Source organism: Gadus macrocephalus, chromosome 1, assembly GCF_031168955.1.
Source record: "Gadus macrocephalus chromosome 1, ASM3116895v1".
Lineage (NCBI taxonomy): Eukaryota > Metazoa > Chordata > Actinopteri > Gadiformes > Gadidae > Gadus > Gadus macrocephalus.
The window spans coordinates 24,767,806-24,790,609 of NC_082382.1; the positions used below are offsets into that span (position 1 = coordinate 24,767,806).

Genomic DNA, 22,804 nt, shown 5'->3' on the forward strand with positions numbered 1-22,804 from the left:
TCAACAGTAAAACCCAACGGACCAATTCAACCGACCAGTTCAACGGACCAGTTCAACCGACCAGTTCAACGGACCAGTTCAACGGACCAGTTCAACGGACCAGTTCAACGGACCAGTTCAACCGACCAGTTCAACCGACCAGTTCAATCCATCTATAAATCTATCCTCCAACCCCCAAAAAAAACTAAAAGACTAACATTTTCAGATGTTAATGACATTAATAACTGCAGTATCTGCTGTTTTGTTGGGATTCTCTAATATTTGGACAATAAACACGTAAAGCATAACCGGCCGGTTGGCCCTCCATTAGTGAACGAGTGGGGAAGGCATGCAGCAACTCTGTAAAGACTATATTTTCATGTTGTGCGTCTTAGAATAACAGCTCGACAATTTTTGTAACGCTATGTGCGTTGTGTAACGCTATGTAACGCTATGTACACCGAAATACTTTATTTGACGCAAATGCAGCAAATCCGTGTGTGGACTATATTCATGTTGTGCAGCTCGGTTTAGAAACGCAACGTGCACACGGACTAAATCTGACGCACATGCACCACAAGGGGAACACACCAAGTGGCTAGCCAGCGGTCTTGGCAGCGTGCCGGTTGAATCCCGTTGCTGCCTTGTATCAGGGCGCCTAGGCAGGTCCACCCCTTACCATCTACTCCTGCGATGCGCGCCATATAACTACATTATTTCGCTTTTTTAGCACTACCCGGAAGTAAAAAACTAAATAAATCTTCTCTCCATGAGCATAAATTATAAATGAATACCAAAAAAGTATCCGCGAGTTTAAACACGCATGACGAAGTACTTTATGATAAAACACTGTCCAGGTGTTTTACACAGACGTTTAGTGTTGGACCTCCACTCTAATGACCTCTCTGTAACCTTGGGTGAAGTCTGAACAGGGATCTCATTGGTACTCTAGGACGGTACTGAGGCTGTGTCTGAGCCGAGTGTGAACGCCAACACAAACCAGTCCGTTTACCACCTACCTATTTCACCGTACACACCAATGATTATACACACATATATAAATATGCATTTGATTAACAGACAATAACAAAAACTAAATAAATTCACTCGAAGATTCGAAAATACTAAGTAGCCCAGTGTGTACTGGTGGTAATCCCAGTGAAACCATTACTCCCACAGCAGGCTAGGTGAACCACTGGGTCCGCTACCTGTCGTGGTCACTGCTGCTCCCTCCGCAGCGGCAGACTTCCCAGAAGCCCCGGCGGCTGGTTGGGGGGAGCTGCTGGCGATCGCCGGGGTGATCAGCGCGCTCAGCGTTCCCACATCGCCAACACAGAACTACACACACACACGCACACACACACACACACACACACACACACACACACACACACACACACACACACACACACACACAAGGCCACCGATTCAGCATCAATGGGTTAATAAGAGTCACATTCATAATTCTGTAAAACGGAATTCAATTCAAATTGTTCCTATTGCGGTCGTCCGTTTGATTAATAAATAATTCTGTATTATTCTGTAAACATGCATGACAACATTACATTCACAGTGCGAGGACGGAAAAGCTTACTTTGAGGTTAGTGGTGGGCAGAAGAGTCATTCCCTCCTTCCACTCCAGTACGTGGACGATGCTGCAGGCCCCGCCCACCTGGGCTGTGGGTGTGGTCGCCTCGATAACCCCGCCCACTTTCCCGGGCTCTGCCACTACAGTGGCTGACGTCACCTCCAGCTTTTGGTGACCGGGTAGGACTATGGCTTGGTGGAGAAAAGAACAATCGGGTGAAGTCCTTTAGATACACACAGCAAGAAACAAACGATTTATTAATCTTGAAGAAGGAGCTAAAAGAGAAGAAGCCAGCCTGTACATTATGGTCCCGTACCCAAATCCCAGGTGACCAAAAAGGCTCTCGCCCCTCCGGTTGAGTACCCTAAAGTTCCCCATACATCCTGATGAGGAACCACAGAGTGGGAGCCCCCACCCGGGCCGCCTGCCACCAACACGCAGGGGCCAGGCCCCCCCCCACCTCACCTGGAAGGAGCAGAGCCGTGGTGGTCGTCTGGGTCAACGGAGAAGGAGCTGGAGGAGGTGGTGGGGGAGGAAGAAGGGGGCCCTTGGACGTCCCCTCTTTGCTGCACACGAGGATGGTGTCGGTGGGGGGCGAGGAGGAAGAGGAGGAGGAGGAGGAGGAGGTGGTGGAGGAAGAGGAGGAGGAGGTGGTGGTGGAGGAGGAGGTGGTGGTGGAGGAAGAGGAGGAGGAAGAGGAGACTGGTGGCGTACGGTCCGGCTCTTTGGTTGGAACGTCCATGTCGACTTTGGCACTCATCGCTGCGTCCCTTCCGTTCCCCTCCCTCCGGAGTGCTGGAGTCGTGGGGGGGGGGGGGGGGGGGGGGGGGGGGGGGAAAGGGGTACACAATGCCCCGCGAGTAAACAATCAGCAGCCCTACCAACGGATGTGTGCGCGCTCTTGAGGAACAGCCAGCCGGCACTATCACAAAGCGTACAATCAACGGCTGTTTGTTTTAATTAGCCGTTGGAATAGCACTGCTTAATCCGTGACTGTGTCATTTCACTGTTGTAATCACAGAGGCCTACTACGACGGACGTGGAGGTCACAGTTTGAGATGGAGAGGTTGAATGAATTGAAGACGTGTGTGCGCGTGTGTTAACGTTGTCAGGGTCACGATACGAAGTGAAAAGAAAAACCATCATTGCATCAATCACAGGTGTCACAACACGAATATTGGGTTTATGCACCAGGCCATGTTAGTAGACTTAGCTTCCCTAGTTTAGGCCAGGCCTACTGCCCGCAGGAGAGCGATAATTAGTCGTGACACCTGTGTTTGTCCTCCGATGACGCCTCTGTAGAAAGGGTTAAACTGGTTAAAATGGCCCAAATGAAAAATGCATTCGCTTTTTCTCCGTTCCCCTCACAAAATGGGAGGAACGGACACCAACACAACTAAGTGTATAGGAGAAGAACAGAAAGAATAGCTCTTTATTTTTGGATGGGTGGATGCAAAGCAATTATTGATGCCCATTAATTGATTTGAAAAAGATTTCCATACACATTAAATAAAACATGCCCTATCAAAACGCAGTCTATGACCCCGAGTGACTTTTCAAACGGCTCCTACTCTTGCACTTAATAAAACAATGACAGCCATCTCCCCAAAAACACGCTAATAGCCAACGTTGAAATGGCGGGGAATCAAAGCGCCCCTGAAGGAGCATACAGGACGCATCTCAACCCCACAGTAGAAAACCCGTTTACTCAATATTAACCCTTCAACCAACATCCCGGTTGGCTACAGAATGAATGAGAATTATTTTACTGGCGAAACACCGCAAAAACCAAGGGTCATTAATGTACTTATCTTTTTCTGCGGCGGGCCATGTACTTACTGTTGGAAAATAGGTCAATTAAACCCGTTTCCTTGAACATTGTTAACCCCAAATAGCTTTATGGTGGAGTCTTTTCCCTTCTCACATATGCATGCGTTGCATACGTAACCCGCGGGATAAACACTCGGACATCGTGCAATACAACGCAATCTGGAAGACGCCAGCATCACCCGGGCTTTGCGGATACATGCACAACATAAATAAATTGATCTTTGCTAATAAATTTGGCTTACCAGCTCAATCTCCTGCGGCTCCGGGTTTCCAAAAGCGCATGCGTGAGCCTGATGTACAGTCACTGCTCATACAATGTCACATTTAGACTTCAGCCGACTGAAACCGCTTACATGCATGGAGATAAATAGGGTGGGATAATGCAATTCAGCATCGATCGCTTTGCCGTCGTTTCATAGACTGGCGGAGGTCTTCTCCGAGGAACGGTCTACTCACTGAATCATCTGATCGCGGTGGCCTCCCTGTCCACAAATGTCGCCATTTAGTTCTTGAAATTAATGAACCCTCACTGATAAAGCACTTGTAAAATTACACGTTAATAGACCTAACCCGTTCATGTATGGAATAAACACACGTTTATATTAACTCGTTTTTTATTGATACAATACTAAACATTTTTCAAATGAAACAAAAATCAGGCCAATCTGATACTCCCACAAATGTATCTGCAAATAACCAAACCAATTAGGATGTCTCCGATTCAGAATAAATGTGTCCCTTCTACTGCAAGATTCTTCGATGCAGTTGTCCTTTAATACCCTGAAAACTAAAAATACTGGGAAAATGAAAATGTGCCTACCACTGCTTAACTTGCAAAGAAAAAAAATCAGAGTTGTATTTATCCACTGCCCTTCACACAAGCACCATGCATGATAAGAAACAAAGAAACCGTAAAGAAACAACCAGCCACCTAAGAATCGGTTATCCATCGAAATAGTGCAATGGGATTGCACTATTTGAGACCAAAAAATCGAATATGTTAAAGGAACGCAGTGATGAACGCAATGCTTAACTCAATGACAAAACGCAATGACAAACTTGTAATTTGAAGAATCAAAACGCCATGGCAACTGCTTCGGATGCGTGGGGTAAACCCAGGAAAATAAGGAAAGCCCGGATACTATGGGATGTAATGTGATGTGCGTGTGTGTGCGCACATGTGCGTGAACAAAGTCTGCATGTTTTGCAGTGTGTGTGTGCGTTCGTGTTCTGCCGTGTGCGCGCGTGTTTACACATTTCCTTTTTAATCCTGAGAGCCGGATCGGGAACGGGAACGGGAGCGGGAAGCCGAGCGGCCGTCCCGGGATCCGGAGCGCCGGGTGGAGTCCCGCGGTGACGTGGAACGCGACGCAGGACGGGCTCCGCCCCGCGCCGGCGATGGCGAGCGACTGCGGGAGGCGTGCCCGGGCCGAACCTTGGAGCGGCTCCTGGACCTGGAGCGGGAGCGGGAACGGGATCGGGAACGGGAACGGCGGCTGGAGCGGGCCTTGGACCTGGACCTGGACCTGGAGCGAGACTTCCTGCCGGAGCGCGGCGGAGAACGGCGGCTTCTCCTCTTGCTACGGGAACGGGATCTGTTGGCGTGGCGACGCAGGTGCACAGCGTACAACATCAGGATCAACAATTTACGTTTATTTTTTAAGAATGTACGTTTTAGGTCCTTCCTAAGTCTATACTGGATGCGCCATTTTTGGGAAATATTTATCAGATATTTGAGATGATTTCAGAAAAAGAAATATATATAGTTCACAAGCTACCCCTGAGGCATGCAACAACGACTTTGGATCACCGGCGATTTAAACTTTGGCTTTGAGGAACGTCAACATCTCCGAGAAGCCCATTCCTCCACTGCTCAACCCTCAGCCATGGTCTGAGGAGCACATGACGACCTACAACCTAACAACCCCAGCACCATGTGTTCATCCATTCATGTGTTCACTGCCGTCGTCAGCGTCTCCGACGGTGAGGAACGTGTGAGGAACCCAAAGGTGAGCAACGTGAAAGCGTCGAAGAGAGAGACGCTGTATTCCTGTTCCGGTCTCACCTGGAGCGGGATCGGCTCCGGGAGCTCCGACTGCGGGAACCACGGCGACTGCGGGACCTGGAAGCGGGCGGGAAAAAAAAAAAATCAGAGTTCATTCAAAACATCGCCCCAAAGCGACCCAGAAGCCGTCGAGCCGATGTTGTGATAACAAGGGGGGGGGCGTGGGGGCGGGGCATCACCTGGAGCGGCTGGCGGACACCAGGCGGATCTTGCGTCCGTTGACGTCCTTCCCGTCCAGCTTGTCCATGGCCCGCCTCATGGCGGAGCGGCTGTTGAACTCGACCACGCCCTCGTGGTCACGCTCCTTGTGGGCGTCGGCAAAGGTCACCTCCCCCACCTCACGCATCAAGTCCTGGGGGGGGGGGGGGGGGGGGCGACGAGATCCTCACGTTAGGCCTCAACAGAGAGGGCTGCGGGCGTCGGGTCGGGAACGTCGGGTCGGGAACGTCGGGTCGGGAACGTCGGGTTTGGAAACGTCGGGTTGGGAACGTCGGGTTGGGAACGTCGGGTTGGGAACGTCGGGTTGGGAACGCGTACCCTCCTCCTGGTACCCTCAGCCCCGCACCCTGACCCTGGTCCTTGTCTGGGGGTCCTACCTTGAGGTCCTGCCAGCTGCAGCGGGTGGACAGGTTCTGTACGATGAGGCGGTGCTCCGTCCGGACGGGGGGGCCGTACTTATCTCTTCCGACGTGACTGTATCCACCGCCTTTAGAACCAGAAAATATACATGGGGCCGGGGCCAGAGTTAGGGAGGAAACTAAACGGTGGATTGTAGTCTGCCTTGAAGAGGTCAGGATCCCCCCCCTCCCCCCTCCCCACACAAGTCCAGACAAACCTCGGGATTCGAGCTAACAACCCCAATGCCTCTCTTTATTTGTTCTGTGTTTTTTAGTTTGCACTTTTCAGCGCCTCGCTGACTTTTCTGCCAAAAACAAAAACTACCCGATCCGTTTCAACAACAAAGTCGGCATCCACCAAAATCAAAACAGGTTTTCTTCCCTGTGTTAAAACAACGTGATGTTCTTTGTACAAATACCTTTGAATCCTGAAGAAATTAATTAAAAATACCAAAAATAATGCATTATTGTGATAGGTTGCCATCACGGGGCACATTAGCTCCGTCTGAGGAAACGAACACACACCGATCATGTTCTCCCTAACCACGGGACCACAGGCCTGTCTGCGGTAGGCCTGCCCTGAGGAGTTCGGCTAGATCCACTCCACTTTATTGTCAACATAGAAACCAATGGGAGTCCTCACCATCACCCCTGGTCTATTGGCAAAAGGCTGTTGTCGTCATGGCTTCCGGTAAGGTCAGCCAAGGGTCAGGGGTCAGGGCAAAGGTCACACACACATTGTAAAGGTGAAAGCCGAGGCCTCACGGGGATAGCGTCATCTGCCCACCCAGTGGACACTCAGCCACAGGTGGACTCTTTCAAATTGAAACATTAAGGACTTTGTTAATGTTTAATATGAAAATAGAAATGATATAGTACACATGAAAAGTTTCAATCATCTGGTAAGGAAATTTACTTTGTACAGTAGGCCTACAGCGTACATGCATATAAAAAAACAAAACGATCCTTCAAACCCAAGTAGACATGTGAGTTACTTAACTTGCTTGGAAATAAAATATATTTTAATGAAATCTTTTGTATGATTTGTGTTTTTTGTAAGGATTGGTGCAACTATAGTCAACAAATAAACATACAGCACCTTGATTTAGACGCCTCACTAAAAAGCGACTCCTTGAGTCGAAAAGCGCTCCGTTTTACCAGCAGGTATAAATTAGCCAATACAAGAACAGTTCACACTTCATTCTGTCATGAAGACACATGAAGGCCAGGGCAGCCTGCCAGGTATTTATGAACCGGTAAAAGCCTTCCACACCAAGACTTTGAGTTTTGCAGGGCATGACATGATTCACGCAAACATGATGCGCGGACATTACGAAGCTAAAGTAGGTAGAAACCATAATGCGCTGCACATATAGTTCAACGTGACCCTTTAATGAGGTTGAACAACAAAGCGTAACACGTCTGTGTGCGGTCCACATGTCCACCTCCTCCACCCAACAAGGGGACCTGGGAGAGGTCCAACAGACAGCACTTACTGCTCCCACCGCCGTCCAGGTCCCTCCTGGATCCCCGGGCGTACTCCACCACCACCCGCTCTCCGCACAGGTCTCGGCCGTTCAGCTCGTACACCGCGTCGTCCGCATCGCGGTTGTCGTCAAACTCCACGAAACCAAATCTGGGATCAGAACAGAAACAGTGTGGCTCAGCTCCGTGGGGAGCGTGGGTTTGAGTTGTAGGGCACAACAGAGGCAGGTTAGACCAACACACCCGGACGGCTCTAGTCTAAAAGTTATCACTTCAAGGAGCGAATTAATGTTTTAATGCGGCGATAAGCGGAAGAGCCATTTCTTTATAGGAAATTAGTACTGGCAGATTCCCAGGTGTAGCCGCAGCTAACGTCAGATTACAAACTCACCCGTTCTTTAAATCTATTTCCATGAGCTTTCCATATCCACCGAAAAAGCGCTGGACGTCCTTTTCTCGGACGCGGGGGGCCAGACGTCCGATGTAAACCCGCGGCATGCTGACGTTTTCCCCGCAGAGCCGTCAAACGCACCAACTTCTGAGCTAACAGTTTAGCTGCACGGCGTCAAGGAGTTGATCCTTTTGTATCGCGATAACTTCCGAGCTAATAGTTGTGCTGCATGGCGGCAGGGAGTTGATCCTATAGTATCGCGATATCAGTTTTCAAAATAAAAGCTTCCCATGCATTAGGAATGGTTCACACAGACCGGAGGTTGAGGAATAACACCAAAAGAAAAAAAAACAGTCCAAGGCTAAAACCTGGTTACCACTCACCGTTATCAAGTATATAACTTAACCACCATAACATTGTTATATTGAAAGGTCTGTTTATTACCACCATTCAACTTTCAGTGATAAACCTATACAGGGGTGTCAAACATACGGCCCGCGACTTGTAGAGCATACATTTCAGAGTAGGAAAAAAGTAGGTCTCTAGCCCATTCCTGTGAGGAGTTATGAATTTTTAAAGAAATAACCAAAATGCTCACTACAGCCGCTAGGGGCAGCCAAAATATATATGGAAGGAATTCCACACTTGTCCAGCAGAGGGCACTGATATAAAAAGAGATCAGGAAATAAACAGCACACTTCAGCAACGCGGTAAGTCCATAGAGAAACAATTTGTTCACCCAGACCCAAGGTTAAGGAATTAGCCAACCATAGTCTATTCCCTAAAACCTGGCTACCCCTCGCAGTTATCAAATATAGAAATAATTAACCAATAGAATAGCACACTTATTTTGAAATGATTGTACTATTACCACCACTAAACTTTCAGTGATAAGCCTAACCATCACATCAGAAAACTGCTCGGGAATCTGAATAATTAGCGGGTAGGGCAATTGACACTTTGGCAATTCTTTTTTGTAACAGGTTGCAATCTATGTACCTGGCTAAGTATAACTTATAAATCAAGCCTCAGATTGCTTTAATGGAACCAGGTAATTGCTTAAAGCTGTGGAAAATTAACACCCAGTCCTATTAATTCCTTCTTAAGAGGTGATTTACTTAACTAAACCTCATTGTTCACCACGAACAAAATAATGATGTGGCCATTCAAACACAATCAAAACAAGAAGTCCACATTCAACCACCAGACCATTACTGGCCTTTGGTGATGGCCAGTAATGGTGAAGGCCAGTAATGTGGATCCACTGGGATCCTCATATACACAGCCAACCTACGTCCCAAAATGTTTAACCTTACTTGATGACCCTCCAAGTCCCCCCCACTCATTTAATGAACGAGGTTCAACTTTCCAGGCAAAGTAGAAAAAAAAATAGAATCAATCCAACATCATTGAAGAGTATCTGTATTCATTGAAGAAACAGAACAAAAACTACAGGTGAAGTATTGATAGCGATGAGAATGAAGAACAGAGAGGGAGAGCGAAGAACAGAACGCTCCCGCGGCCAGAGCGAGCTCGACTAGGATGTGAATGTGGGTCACTGGAATGCCACTTCCGTGTGTGTGCATGCGTGTGTGTGTGTGTGCAGGAGAAATCAGTTGTTTATTCCGTTGGTTAATAACGCAGTTATTTTAATAGATGGTCAGATTACAAATCAACAAAATAAAAAGCACAAAAGGAAGGCGCCCGGCCGGCATTCTTCAGAGGATCGACCATCCAATCACAGCCAGTTGGGGGGGGAACGACAAAAGAATATCTAATAAAATCATATGGCAAGGTGCGGTCTTACGGAACACACAAGCTTCTCATATGACGCCTCCATCGCCCTCCCCCCCCTCAGCCCGGTGGGACGCACGCAGACGTCGACCCCCCCCCTCCCAGAACACCCTCCCTCAGTCTGATTCAGAGTCCAGTTACAAAACACAGAGGGGGCGGGGCACAGATCCACCTGTACCCCCTCAGCCCCCCTCCCTCCCTCCCTCCCACCCCCCCACCAGGCAGGGTGGACAGGGGGGGGGGGTGTGCTAGTTGGCCTTGGCGCGGAGCTGGGCTCGCTTGCCGGTGACGGCCTGGAAGCCGGTCTTGATGCTGGCGACGGAGCAGCGGGAGTGGCACGTCTCGCACTGCAGGAAGTAGAGCCGCGTGTCCTTCTGCAGGATGGTGTCGGGCGAGCGGCAGGTGTGACACGTCACGTACTCCTCTGTGATTGGTCGAGAGGGAGGAGGAGGGTCAGGAGGGGGCGGAGCATGGAAGCTCGACGTGACGGAGTGTCACGTCGGGAATTGAAGCATAACTTTGCAATGCTTTATAAATAATGACAACTATCAAAGGGAGCACTTCATTCGACAATCATTCCCCCATCTGGGTTAATTCTGTTTCACGTAATTAACATTCACATGCAATGATTTATTTAAAGGAAATAGCCAAGAGTCTGGATGAGCGTCTGTAGAATTCACTTACTGATGTATCTTCTCAAGACGTTCTCAATCTGCTTCTGTTGGAATCGGCCTTTGATCACCAGCTGGTTGTTTCCGTCTATGGAGCCACTGAGAGCGAGGACGGGGAAAGACGTTTAAATCATATCCAACATAAATCATAAATCATTGGTTCCTTTCCAGGACAAGCTGCCAATTATTCATTATGAACACCACACTTATTTCTTGCCCTAACATTTTTTCACGGTTTCTTTTTCAGGTATTTACACAGGTGTTTATACAAAGCCCATTACATTTCAAAATAGCCTTTCAGCAGCAGGCGATGGCAGATTAGGGTATATCAATATTTGACTTCATTTGGAAAAGCCCAACGAGGTTCAGCAGACTGATTACGTTTTTGACCATAACCGATAAAAGTTCCAAAGCAAACCGCTCATACCTGGTTCCCAACTCAGCCAACAGGAAAGCGAGGAGATGTTTAGGTTGACGATGCAACCTGCGAGAAACAAACCGACGCGGCCATTTTAGACGAGCAGCTCCGACCGAACATAAGGCATGGGCCAAACAGACACACAATCATCATTCTCATCCGGAGTGGTTCCGAGTTCCGGGCGAGTTGGTCACTCACAGCTTGCAGATGTCTGTGAAGTTGACGAAGGAGGTTTTCTTGGTTCCCACCCGGACCACCTGGGGGGGCTTCATGACAAACTTGCGTTTCTCCCCGGCCACCATGTCCGGGTTCTTCTCCCTCATGATGTTGAAGACCCTGTTGAGCAGCTGGGAGAGCGGAGAGGGAGACGGGGTCACGGGGGGCTCAGCGCTCCGTCAGCACACCACAGTCCGACCGCGTTCTAACGCGCGCCAATGCAAACATCTGTCCGACACAGACGTCATTCACAATAAATGTATCAATATCACAAAACACCCCACGAATGAGACCAAGCTATCTCTGCATGTTCTTCTAAAATCAAGCCTGTGCGTAATTAAAGATTTAGCCCCTCCCAGTTAGCAGGCGGGAGATTCCAGGATTCAATGAACTGAATCCGTGTTCCGTCCACTGGCTTGGCAACGCAAACTAGCTTAGCTTGTGTGCATTGTGTTGGCTGTGTCGATATTAAGACGCGTGTAAACAAAGAAGCACACAGGATGTGATTTTGTTGAAATAACTTGATTAGCATTTTCAACCTAAATTTAAATTAAGATCGTGCATAGAATTTAAAACGTAGGCTGCATCCGCTCTACCTCGTCGTATGAGTAGTCCCTCTCCGTCCCGGCCCAGGCCGGCCCGCTGGAGGAACTGAAGGAGATTCCGTCGTTATTTTTCCCCTCGTCGTCATCGGGCACTGAAGGAGGAGAGAGGACCAACGTCAACAGCGCTCCAACAATACAGGACAGCCACTAGAGGGGGCAATGGAACCCCATTGTAGTAAATGCACAATCAGTTCCCTTTAAAGGGCGCGTGGCATGACACCAGGTGTGGCGGGATTAGCCCTTCAAGCCGTTGGAAATCTACTCCTTATGACATCACAGGTGGGCGTGTCCACCTAGATGCGTGACAGATGGAAGAGCAACGTTTGCTACGGTCCACTGGGTAGGCTGGTAGACTGATCTATCCAGCACACGCCTAGGTGGACACGCCCACCTGTGATGTCATAAGGGGCAGATTTCCAAAACGGCTTGTCGCGGCTAATCACACTCACACCTGGTGGCATGCCATGGGACCTCTAAAGTACACACACCCCACACACATTTGGGCTTGGATTTCAAACACAGGAAAGGCCGACTGCATCCTTGTCAGATTACCTCCCAGTAGCTCCCAGTACCTGACGTTGAGCTGTGTGAACCAGACTCTGGGAGTTTCATCCCACAGGCCATAAGACGGCTGAACTCCTGAGCTACCTGCACCACCATTATGCCACTTCATAACAGTCGACATCTGTTTACATTTCCCTTAATGACGCATCTATTTATACCTTAGTTACTATTAGATTTTTATTTTATTCTAATTATTCATGTACAGTATTGTAGTTTATTTATTTATTTTTCAGGATTAGCTCTTTTACTTGCGTTTGTTTTATACTTTTACTTTACATCGCACCGTGGAAGGAGCCTGAGACTTCGTCGTTGTGCATACGACCAAAAAACGTCTTTACGCAGCTCACCGTCGTCCTTCTCCAGCGTCTCCGCCCCCTCCTCGAACTCCACCTTCTTGTGCCTCTTCTTCTTGGAGGGGAGCATCAGGTCCAGGTCGTCCTCCTCCATGGGCTCCGGCTGCTCCCCCTCGATCTTCAGCCCCTGAGGAAAGAACCAGCCGCCGCCGTCAGAGAGAGAGTGGGGGATCCTCCGTGTCTGTGTGTGTCAGTGTTTTTCTCTGTGTATGTGTTTCTGTGTGTGCGTGTGTGTGTCTGTATGCGTGTCTGTCAGTATCCCTCTGTGTGCGTCTGTGTTTGTCTGTATCCCTCTGTGTGTGTCTGTCAGTATCCCTCTGTGTGCGTCTGTGTCTGTCTGTATCCCTCTGTGTGTGTCTGTGCGTCTGTGTGTGTCTGTATCCCTCTGTGTGTGTCTGTGTGTCTATGTGGGGTCCTGATGCGCTGGGTGAAATGCTCACGGTCCGAGAAGAGGTTAGGAAGAAGGTAGGAGTGTGTATGGGGCCGGCCAAACTTTAAAATAGCAGGATTGTTTTATACTGGGAGAGGGCAGTAACCTATACAGTTCATACTGGGAGATGGCAGTAACCTATACAGTTCATACTGGGAGAGGGCAGTAACCTATACAGTTCATACTAGGAGATGGCAGTAACCTATACAGTTCATACTAGGAGATGGCAGTAACCTATACAGTTCATACTGGGAGATGGCAGTAACCTATACAGTTCATACTGGGAGATGGCAGTAACCTATACAGTTCATACTGGGAGATGGCAGTAACCTATACAGTTCATACTGGGAGATGGCACTATACGTTCTTATGAGTGTCAGTGAACACATACCTTGATGTCAACTTCGCCTTCATTATCAAGGAATTTCGTGGGCTTCTTCTTTTTCTTCTTCTGATTGAGGAAGTTCAGATCATCGAGGTCATCAGAGGGCTCTGAAAGAGGACATTGTTTTCATACCGCGGCTTGATTCACATAGAGGGGTCCACTGACGTAAAAAAAGGGTGAAATTTTGACGTCATAAAAGAGATGTTTTTAACAGTAGTTTCTGACTTTTTATTTATTTATACGAAAGGCATCTCATCTAGTGACATCTATATAGTAACCGAGAAAACACAGATTAAATTGGTGCATCTATTAGATGTCAAATAAATCGATAGAAAACGGAATCAATCATGTAATTTGACAATAGAATATGCTACAACACCGTCTGTTTGATGGGCGCATCTGTCATTTATCTGAATTTATTTAAACCAAAAGGCAACAAGAGCCGTCTGCCAGTTGAGACATTACCTTTTTTCCTGCCTTCATCTTCCTCGAAGTCCACCTCCTTATCGTCTCCTCCCTCGGGCTCCACCTCCTTGGCCTCTACCTCCTTCACCTCCTCTCCTGCCGTCCCGTCTCCTCCTTCCTCATCTAGCATGAAGGGCTTCTTCTTCTTCTTCTTCTTTTTGGTCATGTTTGGGTCGAAGATCATCTACAAAAAGAGGAGGAGAAGAAAAACCCATTGTGAAGATACACATTAAGATTAATTCAAACAGATGGGTGGATAATTACCAACGTTAATTATCTTAATAAAGGGCGTTCATAGACTTTGTGACACTAGGATAAGGTTGGCAAGGGGGTCGTCATCTTTTAACGACCCATCGTTCTATGGAGGAGGTGGATGGACGCTTTAGATCAGCGTGCTCCTAGCAGAGGGAGCTAGCGTTAGCATTAGCCGGTATAACCCTGATCATCGCATGATCCGCATATCGTCCCTGACACGGCCGATCGGTCACATGTGCTTTAACTCCTCGGCTCGACGTGGTCAGCAGAACACATTTTTTTCTATTTACTCTTGAATGAGTGCTCAAGGGAAACGTTCCCATTGTGCTTTAGCTCGTAGCCATGTGAGCCGCAGGGTGACATGAGAGCCGCTGTCCGGAGGCCGCGTTGAGAAACACGATTAACGCGGACATCTTGAAAGGGTACCGCCCGACCCATGTGTGTGTGTGGACGTGCTGATACAGACTCGCTCAGGGCGGTAGCTCACCTCGTCTCCCGACATGTTTGCGGACTTAAATTAGCAAGAAAACGGAGAAGTGTCTGTCCCTCTGTTCCCGTGCCGCTGCGCCTGAATTTTCTTGCATCAGCGGAGACCTCAGAGCGCATGCGTTAACCTGCGAAGGTGACGTCAGTATAATGCGACACTGGATGCTGGACGCGTTCAAGAAGCGTTGTTGCTAAAAAATGAGATCGTTATTATTTTTTACACAGTATAAAAAAAGGCTGATTAGTATACTTCCGAGTTAACATTTACCACGATTAATCCAAGGAGTCAAATATAGCAAATAGATGATTCAGACAGACATGACCGTCCCTTTAGTGATGAATATAGAAATGATTCATGCTTAGGATCTTGTACTTCTTCTACTTCTTAAAACAGAAGAACAAAAAAGAGCAGTCGTGATAGAAATACAATTGGAAATTTTAATGATTTGTCAAATAATGTGATAAATAAACGGTTGAAATGTAAACATGCATGTCCATTCTAGTGTTACATACTGTATATGTAAAAAATGTACATCATATTTTAGCAAAACTAAAATGACTCAAATCCAAAAACACTGGAAATGTAGGGAAACTAATCATAGCATATATAAACCAATATCTCTTTGTCAGTTACATTAATACATTGTGAAATGCTTCCTTTTTCTGCCTATTGTACAATTCTAAATTAATAATAAAAACAAAACCCATAGTGCCCAAAGAAAACTGACGTGACCCAGACAGAAAATACAATGAAAGTATCAGGATAAATCTCTGTTGGTTCAGTCGTGCAATGATTTCAATGCCTTCCCTTTGTTGAAACGCTTCACACAGTATAACCGTTCAAAACACTTGCGGGTGTCAGCAAAAAAACACAACTATGACAAACTGCAAAACAATAAAGGAACACATTTTGGATATTAACATCAAATAACCAGTTGGCGGGAAGCTTCTGGTCTTCTGGGGAACAGCAAAAGCCATTGAAGTGTCACAAGGTACAGGCATAGTTGGGAAAGGGCTTTAAACGCTTGAACAAACACAAACAAAATCAACAGCAAAGCAAAACCGTTTGGGAAAAACAGTAAACTGGATAACAAAGACTGTTCCAAGCTTCATAACCAAAGCATGCCAAGACTCAGTCGCAGCTTTTGGGGAGTGCTTAACCAAACAATAAGTATATTATTAAGTATAATATAATTAATATAAGTATATTATAACATATGAATGATTCTAATCAGTTTAAGAATCATTCATATATTTCCTATGGAAAACACAAAAATTCATGAAGGAAAAGGGGTATATATGTTCGTAGCAGGCGTTTCAAGGTTCAGCTCCCAAAGATTCCCTTTTCCATTCGTCATTAACATTAGAATAGAGTCGGACAATAATCCAAATATTGAACCGCCGAACATATGACGCGTATGTTCTATCAGCAGCCTATCGGGCCATGAGAGCCGTTGGGAATAGTTGTATTTACAGCCTTGATGAGGGACAAACCTTTGCCATGCTCGCTAGAATCGCTGGAAACTGAGGATTTCTCCTCTGGGATCGAAGGCCAGAGGGAGAATAAAGGAGACAAAAACAAAAAAAACAATTCTGGCAACTTGTCGCTTGACTTCAGCTCAAGCCTTCAGAAACACCCATAGTCGATGTAGTACAGGTCCATTATTCTCTAGGTCTCTCTCTGGCGCCGATCTCCTGTTCTCTGGTTCTCCTGTGAGTGTGGGATGTGGTGGATGCTGGTCAGGTCGGTGTTCTCACATGGCCTCCATTGCCCAGCGCTGCAGATCTTCCATGTCGTCTTCGTCCTCCTCCTTCTCTTTTCTGGCTGCTGTGAAAACAAAAACACCCGCTGTCAACATAATCCGCTGACATCACGCCCTACGCTTTGATCATAATGATACTTTCTGTTCTTGGATGGTGATTGGTTTTTAGTCCCCAGCCAGTATCGCAGTCCCCCTATAAGACGAGGAATGGAGCTGTCATGCCAAATTTGTACCGGCTGCCAAATTTGTACCGGGCACGTCAACAGTTGTCCGTTGCCAGGCAACGGACAACTGATTACGTAAGGGTTGTCCGTTGCCGGGCAGGTTTCAAAAAACATTCGCGCTCATGTTGCCAAAGACAAAATAACATAATACAGAAAACGGATCGCTAGATAACACTTGTTTTTACTTTATATTTGTATTGTATTTAATTGTTTAATCAAATTTAGCAAGTAAACAGTGTTTAAAGCAGGTCAAGGACGAAATAGCACAATACAGATAACGGACAAGTGCGAATGAACGAGCTTGAAGGTTCGCGAATGTTCGTGAACCTTTCACGTCTTTCGACGCGATCGTCCGTTGCCGGACGACGCGATCATCTGTTGCCAGGCAGGTTTGGAATGGATTACGTATGGATGACGCGCGGCCCGGTACAAATTTGGCAGCCGGTACAAATTTGGCATGACAGAGCCGGTCCCAAAATGCAGTTGCAAAGTGGGCGGGGCTATATCGGCAGGTCTTGGGGTAGGATGTAAAAACCTCCTTCCTTTCCCTCAGTGACCCTTCACCTTCTCGGGTTGTGGAGCATTTCTGTAACTCATATGTACGGTTCAGTCCTTGATCAATCACCACTACAAATGCTTGTGAACTGAACCCTATATATATATTAGAGCTGTCAGTTAAACGCGTTATTAACGGCGTTAACGCAAACCAATTTTAACGGCGTTAAAAAAAATTGCGCGCGATTAACGCAATTGTTTTATAAAAAAAAAAAAATATATTATTATTTTTTTTTTTCTTTGGCTCAAAACAAAGAAGCAGTAGCCTGACTGCTATGTTCAAATGACATTTGTTCAAAGCGTCGTTTAATTGCACTATAGGCTCTTTTTTTGTATCGTCCTGTTTTGATCAGTATATGCCAATGTTGTTATCAATAAAAAATCATTTGCACAAGGTAAGCCGATGCACTTCACCATGTTGATATGAGAATTAAAATGAGAAGAATTATGGGACAAAAAAATCAAGGGATATTTAGCATAGAAAAATAATTTGCGATTAATCGCGAGTTAACTATGACATTAATGCGATTAATCACGATTAAATATTTTAATCTCTTGACAGCTCTAATATATATATATATGTAGCCAAGAAGGCTACGGCCCTCTTGGCTGTGTGCGGTTGGAGGCAGCGGTTCTCACCTGGTCTGGAGGGCAGGGAGGTGGACGGGACGCTGGGCAGATGGGCGTTCTCCGTCCCCCCGATCTCCAGCAGGTTCTTGTCCAGCTCCTCCTGTTCGAGCTCGTCCAGCTCAGCCAGCAGCTCGTCCTGAGAGAGAGAGAGAGAGAGAGAGAGAGAGAGAGAGAGAGAGAGAGAGAGAGAGAGAGAGAGAGAGAGAGAGAGAGAGAGAGAGAGAGAGAGAGAGAGAGAGAGAGAGAGAGAGAGAGAGAGAGAGAGAGAGAGAGAGAGAGAGAGAGAGAGAGAGAGTTACATTTAGCAGACGGTTTGATTGAAAGCGACTTACATTTGTCAGAATAAGAGAAACAACAATATATCGCTGTCAGTACAAGATGTTCATAGAACCAAGTGCCAGGCACCGACAATCACTAGGTTAACCCTCCTCCCTATACAACAAAGATAGCTAGGCTAAGATGCTAAGTACTATTTTTAAGTGCCGGGACATACAACATACAAACAGTGCGCAAGTGACCCAGAGGGGAAACATTCAAACTAAAGCCCATCCTGGGAGAGATAGAGGGGACCCAGCTCTCTTGAACCCACAGAACCAAGCTTTGTTTGAACAGACTTTGGGATTATCTGTGGTTAGGGGATTGAACCCTGGAGGGCTCATAATCTCCGTTTAACATTGTGGGAGGAAATGTCTGTCATTAGTGCCATCAAGAGACCTTTTGGTGTAATTACACATCTTAGCAACAGAATATTCCGATACAAACACAGGAACTGCGGCATCCCCCTTGAAACCAAACGCCACAAGGCGTACCTCGTCGAACTCCTCTCCGAAGCCCACTGGTTTGGAGATGGCGTCGGAGATCTCCTGCGCCACCTCCTGCTGCTCTGTGATGTCCTGCATGAGGTCGTCCACCTTGTCGATGTCCCTGGAGCCACAAGGAGAGCAGGAGAGCGGGTAACGTTAAAGGTCGTATCGGCGACGCTGGGTGACGACACCTCTGTTGGTGTTTGAGGCGAGCTCCCAAACAGACAGAGCCCGATCGCCCCTCCCTTCCGTGTTTCGTGCATCCAGTAAAAAACGATCATGAACGCATTTAGTGTTGTGGGGTTTGGTAATACCATTACCAAAGTGGTCGGTAATACCATTACCAAAGTGCTCGGTAATACCATTTGTTTTTTGTTTACGATCTCGGAGCATAGGCTGCGTAGAGAGACGCGTTTCTTTGACGGCCTGCTTACGGGGCGGGCAGCGAGCGGATCGAGAGGAAAGATCAGATGAATGAGATCATTTATGTTTCGGCCTAGGATCGCTCATACAAAACTTTAACAGCGCGGCCAAAAGGAAAAGTTATAGACGAGCGCCAATCACATGTTAGGTTTTGTCCCATCAGTAGTCTGACAGTTAGTGTCCTAAGATACCAACTGGTTCCAAACCAGTGCTGCTTATAATTATGCCGTGTATTCTATTCAGTGGATCGCATCGAAATTAAAACACACTATTTTTTTTTTAAGAATGGTATATTGGCATAGGAACTTGTCATTATATTAACCAATGCAGTGATGTTTTTGTACTTTGTACAAAATTTAACTTGACGTCTTTCGAGGGTCAGATCAAGGTTAGGGGGAGGAGCTTGACAGAATTTGCCGCATATACACAATCTCAACTCCTCGGATTTCGGTTTTCTCCATTGATTAATTTGGAGAGATTCAAGGAGAGGGTTGATGATTGACAGCAGCTACATAATTAAGACGTGAATATGGAACACAGTTAAAGCGATCCTGTACGATGTGAGAGAGCTAGCATGATTTGAAATTAGCTTCTCTTCGGAGTTCCGTTTAACTCCTCCCCCACCCTTCAGGACTCCCTGCCCCCAACCCCTCGACACAGAGCCGTGCACGAGCGCTAATGCTGCTTACGGCTTACTTCAACGGCAACCATTGCGTCACTTTTCAGGCCATTCAACTCCCTCAGCTGTCGCCATCGCTGAAAAGCGAATCCAATATTTATTCTCGTTTTTCCTCGAGCATTCTCCAACTTTTTTTTTGTTGCTGCCTTTTCATTTTCGTGCCTTTTTAAAAGGATGAACCGGGTCAAGTAACGGTGGCAGTGGTAACTTCTGTTTTTTTTCTTCCATCGTGTTGACGTTGTAGGCTCACTATGATAACAACGCTTTCTTTGCCCTCCGTGAACGCGCTCAGGCCGGCTCAGGCTCGTACACAGAGGGGAGAGAACGCGCAGGCTTGTGATTGGTTCTTTAGATTCGGGTACAATGTCTCCGATTGGTAAGCATTTTAACAGGTTTATAGCAGATACAGAATTCGTTTTTTTTTCGCTTCTTTTTCATTGCCCATAAGTTATTTATTGCCGTCAGGATGTATAAACCAATTTCAACAACATATTAAAAAGTGCATATCACTGAAAATCGTACAATATGCCTTTAAACCGTTTTTTTAAACAGTTAGTTCAACACAAAATGAGCAGTAGTCTAAATTATAAAATCTAAATGTTTTAGTCTTAGATTATATGTATATTTTCGCTCACACCAGCCAGGCCGACAACCTCTATATATCTTTAAGTGGAACTTTACAGCTATTTCAACTTTCCTCCAGGTTAAACAGGTTTCAACGACCCCCTTAGTGTGCAGATCAGGGCCCGATCTGCAAGAGAAAGATCGCGACTCAATGGTCCGATTCATCCTGATCAATGACCAACTTTGAATTGCGAAAGTTCTATTTTGTTTAGTTTCCTTTAGTGAGATGTGTTCTTCCAAAATAACTCGGGACAGTGACAGTTTACTCAGAAACATGTCGTTTCGTAGTCCAGGGTCGTGGACATTGGAGGGTCGTGGACATTGGAGGGTCGTACCCGGCCGCTTTCCTTTGGGAGTGGAGTGCCGTGGGAGCAGATTGACCAATAGCCTCTATCCAAAGGCTGTCAGACTGCTGAACGAACAACCTGGCCCCCGCACCCCCCACCCCACCCCCTCGGTCATATAACTCATATAACACTATTTTCCATCTATTGCAGGACTGCAGCCCCCCAACCCCCCTCACTCTCACACATCACAACTATGGACTGGACTTGGCTGCATTCTTATTCAAGTTATTATTGTTATTTATTTATTTACTTATCTATTTATCTTTTTTTATTTTTATTTTTTTATTTATTAATATATTTATATTTATATACTATGCCAGTGGTGATGCTCTAAACTTAATTTCGTTGATTAACTCTGTTAAACAAGGACAATAAAGAATCTGAATCTGAATCTGCCCTAGAACTAGTACCTAGTCACTACACTATCCCACTCAACCTATCCTGTTAGCAACGCGTTACAGGAGCTGCATCCGCTGACCAAGGGGGGTGTTCCATTGACACCTCAAGACCCATCCCTTCTCCACTGCCTCCACCCCCCCCACATCAACTTTGCATTTCTTTTTGCTTTATATATTTGTTGTTTGTTACCTATGTGAAGCGCTTTGAGTGCGAGAAAAGCGCTACACAAATACCATGTATTATTATTATTATTAACTGTCAACCATGGTGTCGACTAAGGTGTCGTCCTTTCCCTTACATGTTTTCGTGGGCCGACTTCATGGCCTTGGCGGCGAAGCCCATGTTCTTGAGGACCTCTGTGTTGGTGTTGGCGTTCTCCAGGGCCTCCCGCTGGAACTCGATGGTGGACAGCGTGCCGTCGATCTGCGCCAGCTGCTTCTCGTAGCGCTTCTTTCTTTTCAACGCCTGCAGTGCCGCTGCAGAAAGAGGGAGGGAGGGAGACGGAGAGATGAGCAAACGGAGGACATGCAACCATTGACACTAGAAAATAATTGATGGTTGGGCAGTCAGAAAACAGCAGGAAAACAACAGTCGATGTGGGGGGTATAAATATGATGTAATGGAATGATCCGGGTAAAGGCAGCATACACACCTTAAGATAGGCTTATCTACAAATGAACAGACGCGGTGTGCAGCTTCACAGTGAACTCTGCACTATCCCTGATGTGAAAGCTGAGGGACAATACAATGACTCCCAGTCGAACACAATCACTTGCCAAAATATATAAATTAGAGCGAGTGTGTGCAGCAATGGTCAACGTGATAAGTCTTACCATGCAACAATCAGTGATCAATACACTAACAGATATGATAATGACATTACCTCATTAAAACCCCTTCTATTAGACTTAGAGTGATCTTTGGATTTCGTCTTGATTAACAACACACAGTCATGCTATTCTGCAGCCAGAAAACATACAAATAAATCACATTTTACTCGTCGTTTTCAGCTGCACATCAAATCTGATTGCATTTTCTCAATAGATGTGTCAGCAAGTGGAGGAGTGTGTGTGTGTGTGGAGGAGTGTGTGTGTGTGTGTGTGTGTGTGTGTGTGTGTGTGTGTGTGTGTGTGTGTGTGTGTGTGTGTGTGTGTGTGTGTGTGTGTGTGTGTGTGTGTGTGTGTGTGTGTGTGTGTGTGTGTGTGTGAGAAATGAACCAAGTCAGGACACCAGGTGAACACTTCTGTGGGCAGGAGTCCGCCTGGCAACAGAGTTGGGAGCAGCAGCACCAATAGCCGACCGATGTGGACGATCCTTATTATAGAACGTATGCAACGCGTTAAACATTTATTTTGACCACCCACCTCTCTTATTTTTGGTGCCGTTTTTCTTCGCAGTCACTAGTTCCTGGTCAATCTTTTTCTCTAGAAATTCCTGCTTCTTGGTTAGCATATCCTCTGTTTCTCGCAGCTTCTGGATCGCCTCCTGCGCGCTGGGCCCCTTCCCTCCCTTTCCCCCGCCGCCGAATATCTTACCAAACAGCGACATTTGCTTGATGACGAAACACAAATAAAATGTTAAAAATATTGCCAAATGTGAGGGAAACCCTTGCTAGCTACCTATGCTACACTGTCACTTCGCCTTGGCCCAAATTATTTTTTTTCTACTTCCTGGGTAAGGCCGGATGACGTAGTTCGGGGTGTGGGGGCGTGGCTAACAAGCTCTTGATCTCTTCTAGAAAGAGATTAAAAAATATGAAT

The 22,804-nt window shown here is 46.6% G+C and overlaps 4 protein-coding genes across 4 annotated transcripts in view; all 4 read right to left on the bottom strand.

Annotated features, from left to right (window-relative positions):
* Positions 1 to 3,625, bottom strand: part of LOC132459537 (lethal(3)malignant brain tumor-like protein 1) — a 19,382-nt gene extending 15,757 nt beyond the window's left edge. Inside the window, 4 exon segments of the mRNA XM_060054153.1 lie at positions 1,188 to 1,317; positions 1,574 to 1,758; positions 2,033 to 2,362; positions 3,407 to 3,625. Of these exon segments, the coding sequence (XP_059910136.1) occupies positions 1,188 to 1,317; positions 1,574 to 1,758; positions 2,033 to 2,362; positions 3,407 to 3,446 (685 nt within the window). The 5' untranslated portion in view covers positions 3,447 to 3,625.
* Positions 3,626 to 3,993: 368 nt separating this feature from the next.
* Positions 3,994 to 8,203, bottom strand: LOC132459530 (serine/arginine-rich splicing factor 6-like). The gene is made up of 6 exons (XM_060054141.1): positions 7,956 to 8,203; positions 7,576 to 7,715; positions 6,059 to 6,168; positions 5,642 to 5,814; positions 5,463 to 5,519; positions 3,994 to 4,992 (listed from the first exon to the last, which is right to left on the bottom strand). Exons 1-6 carry the CDS (start codon positions 8,060 to 8,062, stop codon positions 4,662 to 4,664), a joined length of 918 nt encoding a protein of 305 aa, XP_059910124.1. The 5' UTR covers positions 8,063 to 8,203; the 3' UTR covers positions 3,994 to 4,661.
* A 1,380-nt stretch (positions 8,204 to 9,583) lies between these two features.
* Positions 9,584 to 14,759, bottom strand: eif2s2 (eukaryotic translation initiation factor 2, subunit 2 beta). The gene is made up of 9 exons (XM_060054129.1): positions 14,599 to 14,759; positions 13,857 to 14,040; positions 13,398 to 13,498; positions 12,571 to 12,703; positions 11,651 to 11,751; positions 11,037 to 11,185; positions 10,848 to 10,904; positions 10,434 to 10,519; positions 9,584 to 10,173 (listed from the first exon to the last, which is right to left on the bottom strand). Exons 1-9 carry the CDS (start codon positions 14,611 to 14,613, stop codon positions 9,998 to 10,000), a joined length of 1,002 nt encoding a protein of 333 aa, XP_059910112.1. The 5' UTR covers positions 14,614 to 14,759; the 3' UTR covers positions 9,584 to 9,997.
* Positions 14,760 to 15,015: 256 nt separating this feature from the next.
* LOC132459561 (charged multivesicular body protein 4b) lies at positions 15,016 to 22,737 on the bottom strand. The gene is made up of 5 exons (XM_060054193.1): positions 22,409 to 22,737; positions 21,343 to 21,520; positions 18,579 to 18,693; positions 17,779 to 17,905; positions 15,016 to 16,425 (listed from the first exon to the last, which is right to left on the bottom strand). Exons 1-5 carry the CDS (start codon positions 22,590 to 22,592, stop codon positions 16,352 to 16,354), a joined length of 678 nt encoding a protein of 225 aa, XP_059910176.1. The 5' UTR covers positions 22,593 to 22,737; the 3' UTR covers positions 15,016 to 16,351.
* Between the last annotated feature and the right edge of the window lie 67 nt (positions 22,738 to 22,804).